This window comes from Rhagoletis pomonella, unplaced genomic scaffold (assembly GCF_013731165.1).
Source record: "Rhagoletis pomonella isolate Grant_MI unplaced genomic scaffold, Rhpom_1.0 Rhpom_scaffold_00003, whole genome shotgun sequence".
Taxonomy (NCBI): domain Eukaryota; kingdom Metazoa; phylum Arthropoda; class Insecta; order Diptera; family Tephritidae; genus Rhagoletis; species Rhagoletis pomonella.
Genome location: NW_023458557.1, coordinates 44,510,803 through 44,521,460, shown reverse-complemented (window position 1 = coordinate 44,521,460; position 10,658 = coordinate 44,510,803). Strand labels below are relative to the sequence as shown.

General features: G+C 36.8%; 1 protein-coding gene across 1 annotated transcript in view; it reads right to left on the bottom strand.

Annotated features, from left to right (window-relative positions):
• Positions 1 to 2,916, bottom strand: part of LOC118735236 (cyclic AMP-dependent transcription factor ATF-4) — a 156,818-nt gene extending 153,902 nt beyond the window's left edge. Inside the window, 2 exon segments of the mRNA XM_036464892.1 lie at positions 2,426 to 2,524; positions 2,611 to 2,916. Coding sequence (XP_036320785.1) covers positions 2,426 to 2,524; positions 2,611 to 2,788 — 277 coding nt within the window. The 5' untranslated portion in view covers positions 2,789 to 2,916.
• Positions 2,917 to 10,658: the final 7,742 nt, after the last annotated feature.

Here is a 10,658-nt window from a genome sequence, read left to right as displayed (position 1 = left end):
GTGAACAAATATACAAAACTAAGCTGGAAAAATGGAAGGATTTCAAGCACCACTACGCAAACGTTAACGCAAAGGGCAAGAAACCTATATTTCCGGAGAAGATCAGCAGCAACAATTTAAAAGCGTTTATTAGACTACGTATTGGACATACGATTGTTACCCATGAATCTGTCCTGAAAGGTTCGAGGTCGCCACAGTGCCCCTATTGCAACGTGGAAACAATCACCGTAACTCATCTCCTCGACAGATGTCAGCATTTCGCTACAATCAGAGCTAGCATCTTCAACAACTCCATTGCATCCAAGTTATTGAAAAACCAGGACATTGAATCGATATCTAAAATTAATGAATTCCTTAGGTTAACGAATCTTAAGAAATTAATCTAGTGTTAATTATCTGTAAGAAGCAATTTAGGTTAATCTAAGTACTGAACATATGTATATATATATTAACTAGCGCTCCTTTTTCCGGTAAAGAAGTGACCTTCTCTTCTTTTCCTTTAATAATAATAATAATAATAAATGCTATATAAAACGAAAGTCAAAGTCTGAAAAAGCAGAAGCAACAGGACCCAACGAAATGCATATTTTCAATGAATTGGAAGAAGCTGTTATTAAATTAACTGGGTTGAAAACCAGTTCTTCAGGCATTGTTGGTGTTATGGCTTGTGGTTCAACAATTCAAAACTGGCGTGGATGCATCCCTGCACTGAGGGAAAAAAATATTAAAATCAAATAGAAACGTAATTGATCTTACTATAAACGTCAACGCAAATACTGTATATTGGTAAATATTCAATTCACTTACGCGCATATTAAAATGACCACGTTCGTACTGAAAAAGCATCCATGAAGTGAATAATCAAGACAAAAACTAAAAAAAAAAAAAATTTAATTTGCATGTTGCCTGCAGTGGAATGCGAACTCGACCATCTCCGGATATCAACAACTAGTGGCAAGCATCTTTGCGCACTCAGCTACACCCAGGCATATAAATTTGCTTTCAAATGTTGAATATCCATCAACACCACAGCACGCGATGTGTACGGATAAACATGTATTTACTATGTATGTATGTGTGTGTTGTCTCCGCTCTCAGAGCGGCGCTCTGCATGCTTGGGGTGCGTATGTACACTCACATATACATACTCAGACGTGAACAGTCAAATACGTGCGTAATAAATTTTGTATGAAAATATTATTTTTAAATACGAACATTTTTAAACGATAATCAAATATAAAGTATTCATTTTTACTATGCATTATTTCCCTCAGTGTGGTTACTATGTCCGACATCTCCGCATTCTAAAGGCAAAAAAGTTCTAGTATTGGCAGAATTTTGTGAATTCATTTCCATACCGCGCTCTTCCTCCGCTACTACAATTGCAAATACAATAGAATCCATCACTTTCTTCAAAATATATAAAATCAAACAATTTTACAATAAATAAGCATTTGATGAGCGTTTTTTAATTCCTTTCACTTTCCTTCATACAACTGACTTCGAAAAACAACCGATAACTGGAAATGCTGCACGTGTTTTCGAAAGGGTTGCAGCATGTCGACTTTTCGTTTTTCGTAACGTAGCTACGACAAATTACGAATTAGGAAAATTCGGGTTCTAGCATAAGGGTGATAAACTACTATCGGTAATTTGCAAATATATACCTAACTCACTGTCTATACGACGATGAAAGTCGCATAGAAATTTTTGAAATCAGCGACCGTCAAATTTGAAAAAAATTAAGAAAAATAGGGGCTTATTATAATTTAACCAATGAAAACTCCCAACAAGCTAAGTCTAACAATATATTATTATACATGAAGGCCTATCAATCCTCTTTCCAAAAACATTTCGGGTTTTTAAAATCAGATTAAAATAGTGAAGCAGTTAATAGATAAGTGCAGTGGAGGGTTCAGGTTGTACTCGACCATAGCTACAACCTACACTAGGTTTTGTTTCGGGTGTATTTCGTGACTTTTTTTTGTAGCACCGTGTTAGCAGTGTCCGTTTTGTAGCAGAGTCTGATGTTTGCGGGTGTGTTTATTATGTGGAGCATTTTTAAAATAAAACGCTTATTATAGTGTTGCTCTTGTTAGAGAATCGTTGCTCCTTCGAAGTTCAGAGAGTGTGTATACACTTAACAAACATACAAATAAACAGTACAAAACTCCACGTCACACATTTTGTGTTTATTTATTGTTATACAAATTGTTTTCATAGTATGTATTTTATGTTTTATTGTCAATAGTTGCCCTGAAGACGGTTGCCGCGGTGTAAACGAAATATATCGCAGAAAATTTAAAACTTGAGTTTTTATTAATTTTCTGAAAACATTAGACCTCGTGTCGGTAAAACTAACATATAACATGCCGCCAAAACCATAATCATATAAAAATTTCTGATAAAAAGATAATTCGCATACCTTCCTTAAAATCAGAAAACTCAAATACGATGTCATCCCCATTGAAAAGCTCCATTCCAGACTTTAGCTCGAAATCTTTGTCACTGACCATTGTAATCCCTTCACAGACACATATAAAGATATACGTAGGGTTAAAAACATAACAAAACCTTTTAATATACATATCTTACGCAGTGCACTTTTACCATTTTCAATGTTGTCATCATTTAGCCAAAAACCAGCTGGTTCAGTCATGGAAAACAACTCGATGGACAACGGCGATATCGGCTCCGTTTTGCCGTCCCAATAGAGATCCTGAGGCAAAGCTAGCGACTCCATTGCTGTTTTGTCTGTTACGGCTGTCATTTTCAAAGCTGCTTTCATATTCTTTACTTATTATGGAATATGGTAAAGATGATTTAGAAAGTTGTGATTTGGAGGAATCTTGTCCTGAAAACGCGGTTGTTGGTGTGAAGGAAGCCATGATGGCTCTAATTTGGAAAAAGAAATAAGTCGTAATTTAATTTCATGATTTAAATGTATTAAATAATGTGTAGTTTGAGGTCTTGAATACAGTCCGAAGCAGTTTTGCGAAGAATTAAACGGGATATATACCACCTTACCGGATCTTGGCAATCCTACAAGGATGCCCTGAAAGCCTTTAAGAGTTCAGTACGAACAGCTCAAAAGGAATCTTGGAAAACTTTCTGCGGCAATATTGAGGAAACCTCGAAGGGCAACCGACTACGGAAGGTCCTATCAAAAACTCCAGTTTCCCCAAACTATATCCAAAAACCTGATGGTAAATGGACCTCCTCTTGCAGCGAAATGCTAGATGTTCTCATGGACACCCACTTCCCGGAGTGTACAACAGAACCAAAGGCAGACGCGACAAATCAGATGACTTATCTTCCACAGAACTCAGTAGAGAGCATAGTGCAACAAGAAAAGGTTAAAACCCTATAAATCTCCCGGGCCGGACGGCATATTCCCTGCCGAAATTCAGCAGGCAGTCGACCTTTTATGCCCACTGCTTTCTGAGATCTTTAAGGCCTGCCTTCGCCTTTGTCACATTCCTAGAGGATGGACAAAGGCTAGGGTAATCTTCATACCGAAAGGTGGAAGGGTCTCTCACGTGAAACCCAAGGACTTCAGGCCAATAAGCCTAACGTCCTTTCTTCTTAAAACTCTAGAAAGACTTCTTGACGCCCACATCAGACAGCGCCTTTCTTCTGAGGACGTGTCGGAGTGTCAACATGCTTATTCTAAGGGCAAATCCGTGGACACTGCGCTCCACGAAATTGTGTCCAAAACTGAAAAAGGACTCGCCTTTAAGGAATTTACCTTAGGCATCTTTCTTGACATAGAAGGCGCCTTTAACAATATTCTTCCAGAGGCCGTGGTGGGCTCACTTTCCCAAGTGGGGCTGGAGCGGCCTCTTCTTGAAAGAAGAATTATCTCGTTAGAGTTGGGGGCGCGTCGATAACCAGGCATGCAACGAGAGGTACTCCTCAAGGAGGAGTTCTCTCCCCCCCTACTCTGGAACCTTACGGTAAACTCAATTCGGATGAGACTGCAGAGTACCGGCTGTCACGTCGTAGCGTATGCCGACGTATGCAGTCACGGGCAAGCATCTCCAAACGCTAAGCGAACTTTTGCAAAGCGCTCTCTGTCTCGTGAACAGCTGGTCGAGGGAGTGTGGACTTAAAGTTAATCCCACCAAGACCGAAATGATACTTTTCACGAGGAAATATAAGATACCGTCTTTTCAGCTCCCCTCCCTAAACGGGGTGGGACTTACACTCTCCAACGAGGTTAAATACCTCGGCTTAATTCTCGACAGGAAGTTGGACTGGAGGCGGAACCTTTCGGAACGATCCAGGAAAGCCATTACCGCCCTTTACGCCTATAAGGCAGCGGTGGGGAAACGATGGGGTCTGAAACCACACATAATACACTGGATGTATACGGCGGTTGTCCGACCCATCCTTTTCTATGGGATTACCGTATGGTGGCTGGCTCTAGAAAAATCCACTTACAGAGGCATATTGGACCGAGTACAAAGGGCGGCAACCATGTTAATCACGGGTGCCCTGCCCTCTACTCCCAGTAGGGCTCTGGAGACTGTTTTGAATCTTCTCCCTACCGATCTCTACGGTAGATATCAGGCCAGCTGCAATGCAACTAGACTGAATGCAGCTCATACATGGAGAGACCATAGATTCGGTCACTCAAAAATTCTGAGCACCATTCCAGCAACCTTACGTAAGCTGGATTACATCAGTCCACATCTCTGCTTCGAAAATAGGTTTTCTACCAGAATTCCAGACAGAAGAAACTGGGTAAATCGCTTGGACTTAGATCCAGGATCTACCGCTGTATTTACGGACGGGTCAAAGCTCGACAATAAAGTTGGAAGCGGAATCTACTCCAAGGAACTCTCGCTAAACATAAGCAGGCGGGTACCTGACCACTGCAGCGTTTTTCAGGCGGAATTAACAGCCATAAGGGAGGCCGCCCTTAGGCTTAAAAGTGGCACAAATTATCCACAATCCGTCACTATCTACTCTGACAGCCAAGCAGCGACTAAATCTTTGCAGTGCAGTAACACTTCCTCAAAGGTGGCTGCCGAATGCAGAAGTACCCTAAACGAGCTTACCGAGAAACGTGGTATGGGTACCCGGGCATAGTGAAATACCGGGAAACTGCGCGGCAGATGAGCTGGCGAAGAGGGGGAACTGAACTACGCTCAACAAACTGCGCTCGATGCAGGCGTTCCCCTGTCCTCGAGTAAGCACCAACTGAAATCTATTTTTATTAAATTGGCCAACGAACGTTGGGCGAAAGAACCGACATGTTCTGTTACAAAACAGATCTGGCCAATTATAAACGAAAAACGATCTAAAACTCTCATACAAATCGACCGCCCCATTATTAGCACAGTTGTAGGTATAATTACAGGACACTGCTTAATGGGAGCGCATGCTAGGCGAATGGGTTATCGCGCAAACTATTTCTATCGTGCCTGGACGAGGAGGAGGTGGAGAGTGTAGAACACTATCTCTGCCACTGCCCCGCCCTGACAAGTATCTTTAGTCAACATACTTTTCGGTGTTTAGCCGATCTCGACTCTGTGGACATCCGCGACCTTCAACGATACGTTAAGGTCACACGATGGTTCTATCATTTGGGAAACTAGGTGAAATGAACAAGAGCTCGTTCATAGTGGCATCACAATGGGTCAAAATGGCCTAAGTGTGTCTCTCTGCCGTTCCGTGCGGAGTGACAACCACCGTAACCTAACCTAACCTATACCACCTTACAAGCAAACAAAACAAGTTCGCCGTACACTGCTGAGTCTAACCCCCCCCAATTATGAATTTTCATGCGATAAGACGATAAGAGGATTGCAAGCGTATCGTATGAAATCAGTTCTCGTATTATCGTTTTCTGTGGTTTTTGTCCACTTTTTATTGTGAACCAGCACAAATCAGCTCGCTAACTATCGGATTTCATACGAAAACATCGATTCGTAATAGAGAATATCAGAATGCAAGCGTTTATCGTGTATCGTACGAATTCATAATAGGGGGGTAAATTATTATGCAATTTAGGAAAAAAAAAATTTTTGCCAACCTATTTGTACATTTTTCTTTTTCTTTCGTTCGGAAATAAATTTTTTTAATAGGTCTACTGAAATAATCGAACCATACAAAAGTTCAATGATATTTGGCGAGCTTTATTTTACTGAGATTAGAGGGGTACATTAGGGGGACAAGAACTGAGATCTGGTGGGTAAGTACTAGGACGGGATGCTTGAGGCCAATAAACTTTGGAACAAAAAAAAAATTTTCCTTGAGGCAAGAACTTTGATATATCATACTCTAAGACTATGCCGGCCAAAACGCACATTGTGCAGTTTTGCCTTCGAGTTTTCACACCAACCCTATTACGAGTGTCGATTAGTAGTAGACGAACGACTGTTAGTCGATTATCGATTATCCGTGGTATTTTCAAAGTCCTTTTCTCGTTCAATAAGTGCGTGTTAATAGTTAGCTTATCCTTCTACAAACAAACAGTTGTAGAAAAATGAGAGATAAAAAAAAAAACTATTCACAGTCACTTATTGAACGAGAAATCGACATTCACAATACCATGGACAAGCGATAATCGAATAAGTCTACTACTAGCCGACACTAGCAATAGGGGAGTATGGATTCGTGTGAGAAACACGCTGGACTCGCATACTTATGCAGATGATTTAGTATTTGTGTGGCCGGCATTGGTCTAAGATACGAATGTGAATTTTAAAGAATTTTCATAATTTCTGCCCAAAGTTTAAAGTGTAGATTTATATGGTGTTTATTAAGTAATCAGATATATTTTAATAAGAAAAAAATAACCATTAAATAAACTAAGGAATAAGTAATTTTTAGCAAAAAAAAACCGACTTAAAAAAAAATATATATATCTATATATTTCATGATTCAATGATCGGATCTAAACCAAATTATGGGACCACCTCTGAGACACTACCTTTCCGTTGCAAAAAGAATTATCGAAATCGGTTGACGTGGTCCAAAGTTATGCGGTAACATACATAAAAAAAAAAAACAATATTCCGACGAACTGATAACCTACTCCTTTTTTGGAAGTCGGTTAAAAATAGCCAAAACTTGCTAAAATGTCGCGTGCCACTTTATATTTGGGTCACTGTATTTTTCCCAAAGAAGGGCGTAGGGGCGATTTTCGTAATAAAATTTTTGTTACGAATGTTTAAAATTTTAGTTTGAAGTCTTTTATTCGCAACACTTAGAAAATAACGAAATAAAGCAAAACTCTCTGGTAAAACAATAACTGAAAAATTTTATCAGGGAACGTTTCGAATATATGGACACCAAAATAAAATTAAATAGTTTGGTTGTTAAAAACTTAAAAAGCGAGCAGCTTTTCCGATATAAATTAATGGCGTTTTCTTTTCTCGAAATAATGTTGCCCATTTTTCCTCAGCCCTTTCACAGCTTTACGTGTTCGTTTCTCAAAATATTGCCCTCCATCTAAGCAAAAGTCCAAGACTTTCCACTAAAATAACCATTTTGCAGGACAAAAACTAACGCTTATCAAAACTTTTGTTTTTGCAAACTTGGTTAAATAACACAGGCCAACAAAAATGGAAACAATTTTGGAAATGATAAAGCTTACGGATTCCTAGCACAAAAAAGTCTATCAAAAACAGCTTTAACATTCGCCTCACCAAAATCAGTGTTGCCCTGTGTAATAAATAATTATCGTATTATTTAAGGCTAATTAACAAGAGAATTAGAAATTTGTTATGGAAAAGTGTTTTTGTGAATACTCAATGTAAAAAAGTGCCTTTAAAATTTCGATTAATAGATTATTTCTCAATTATTTTTTTATTGGCTTGTGATTAATCATATGATTAATAAATCGATTATTTTATATTTTTTTTTTCATCCCTAGAACCAGGGCATATGATCGATCGTCTGCGTCTGACACGATGACTTCTCACCCTGGATGGAAAGTCATGCGTGTCGATCAAAATGTGCATAATTACCTCGGCTTTTCATGAGTGTGAGATAGATTAAAATTAAAAAATAAAAATGCATTAAAAAATTGCATTTTTTATTTTTTTATTTTTTCTTTATATTAACTTCATCATTGATTTTTATTTTTTACAACCTGAATAGTTATCAAACTTTATGGAGTAAGCTGTAAAAATTTGAGAATGGAAACACCAAAACTGTAGAAGTTATGAGTTTTTTCATACCTGCGTACATAAAGTTTATACCAAAGTGTTGAGGAATGCGAAATAGTAATATGGCAACCCTGATCTAAAATGTCAAAGCACTATAATTGAGATGACAGACTAGCACGTTGCTCGTTTTCTGATTTACATTTTGCACAAGTCGATCGTAATAAGCTGAATTAATTAAACACTTTAATTGAATTGTATTTGGTATAGCATTTAATATTGTTAACTGATTAGAAGTAATAAACGTTCTGAAGTAAACATATAAGCGTGGTGTCGGTATTTTGGCACATACTAGAGAGTATAACAGGTGGATCATACCACACATTACAACACAAAGTTAATAAAAAAAAATAAAAAATAAAAAATTCGATTTTTTAATGCGTGTGTGTGTTCGCTTTTCTTTGTTTATGCGGGAAATGCATAAGTCGCTTAAACACATATGTTTTTCAGTTATCTTATTTACAAATAATGAAATTGGTTTTTCAATTACTCTCATTAGTTGTGTTTGTTTACAAAATAACCAGTAACTTGCCAGCAACTCTCCAGTAACTTAAGGTCTGTATAGTAACAAATAGTCAGTACTAATTTTTACTGGAACCTGCAAATTTTTACTAGAAAAGTGTATAATACGACAGCTGCATGAATGTAGTAGTTGGCATTTATGAGACAGTCGTTTGCGCTCCACACTGTTTGTTCTTTCAACCCTTAGCAGCAAGATGAATGAATGAGTGTGTAGAGAATAGTGAGTACTGCTTTCTTGGTACAAAAATAAAGAGACACATGTTGTATACAGACAAACAAATGCGAATATCTGACGAAACACAGTGAGTATTCGAATGTCTGCTATTGTCGCAAAGCAAAATATTTGCCTTTTGATTAACGGAAGCAAAAGAGTTTGAAAAATGTCATGTAAATATGTATGTTTTACTATGTTTTTTTTTTCAATAACTTATTGAAAATAATCAATAATTAAATTTTTCCATAACTACTTAATAAATAAAAACCATTCTTATATTTACACTGCCGGAACAAAGTATTGGCACAGCGAATTTTTCACAATATATGCAACAATTTTTATTCTAATATTTTTCCGCCAATTTTGTATAAAAATATGGTTCACTCAACAACAAAAAAACATAAAAATATAATTCCCAAACTTTGTACAAAACAACAAACAAAACAAATCTGCGTACTCGAAAAAATTCTAAAAAATCTGATTAAAAAGTTAAAAACTTTCATGAAAATTTGCTGAATTTTCGCGAGTTTTGCACAAAGTTTAGGAATTATATCTTTATGTTTTTTGTTGTTGAATGAACCATATTTTTTATAGGAAATTAGAACAATACTTTGTTCCGGCAGTGTATGTGTTTCATTGTAAATAAGAAAACAACATTTTTCAATAACTAAAATTTAATTCATTCCTACATGCACACTTAATGAAAATAAAAACAGAAAAAAGTCTTTAAAGTGATGTATTTATATATACTCCCATAGTAAAAATGAATACATATTTTGTTCTAGTGAGCTACTGGTAATCGGCACAGCCACGAAATTTGTACACAGCACGGAAGAAGAGGTAGCGGCCATTTCTACATGCTTAAGTCGATTTTTGATTATTTTTTTGGATTATGACACTGTTGAAGTAAACGAGTGAAATGTATGTACATTAGATTGTGTCAAATAAACTGAATGCTTTTTTTCGGTGCCATATGACAGTCTTACAGACACAACCCGTTTCTTTAAATAAATAAATAAATGTGAAAATTTGTCGGTCACAAAAAAATTATTGTGGCAAGTTTAAAATTGAATGGACCACAAAGTTGTTTTTTTTTTACCTCCCTTTTATTAGCTCGGGATGTAACTATGTAATATTGATGCGCCTTAAAGATGCAGCGATTTCTATTATCAAGTTACATACCTGATGACAGTACGAATGGAAATTATAATAGTGAGGTTTTAGTTTTTTAAACTATAATTTTATTAATAAATTAAGAAGGAAAAAAATTTATATAAATTTCATTTAATTTTTAAAAATATTTTTTTTCTTGCTTCTTTTTTTTGTTTAAATTTCTTTTATTATTTGTTATATTAAACTGTTTATTAAAAAAGTGATTTTTTAGATGTACTTACAATCTTCGGCGCCCATTGCAACGTTTTTACACGATCTCTTTGTACTTTAGATATTAAATATTCAGCTAGTAATGAACTAGACACATGTTGCATGCAATGCTAAACGAAAAACCGTAGATTGAGAGATAGGGTTGACACGGGTAAGCAATAATCAATAATTTGGAAATCCCAAATTCTTACATTTTGTTTTCCTGCTTCATATTCTTCATATATCACCCGGTCTTAACCTACCTGCTAAGCTGAGCCTTTAGTAGCTTAAATATGCTTGTACATTTGTGAACTTGCCTGAACGCAGTTGTATACAATGCCATTCTGGCATTGCGCATATATGTATGCGGGTCATTCCATACA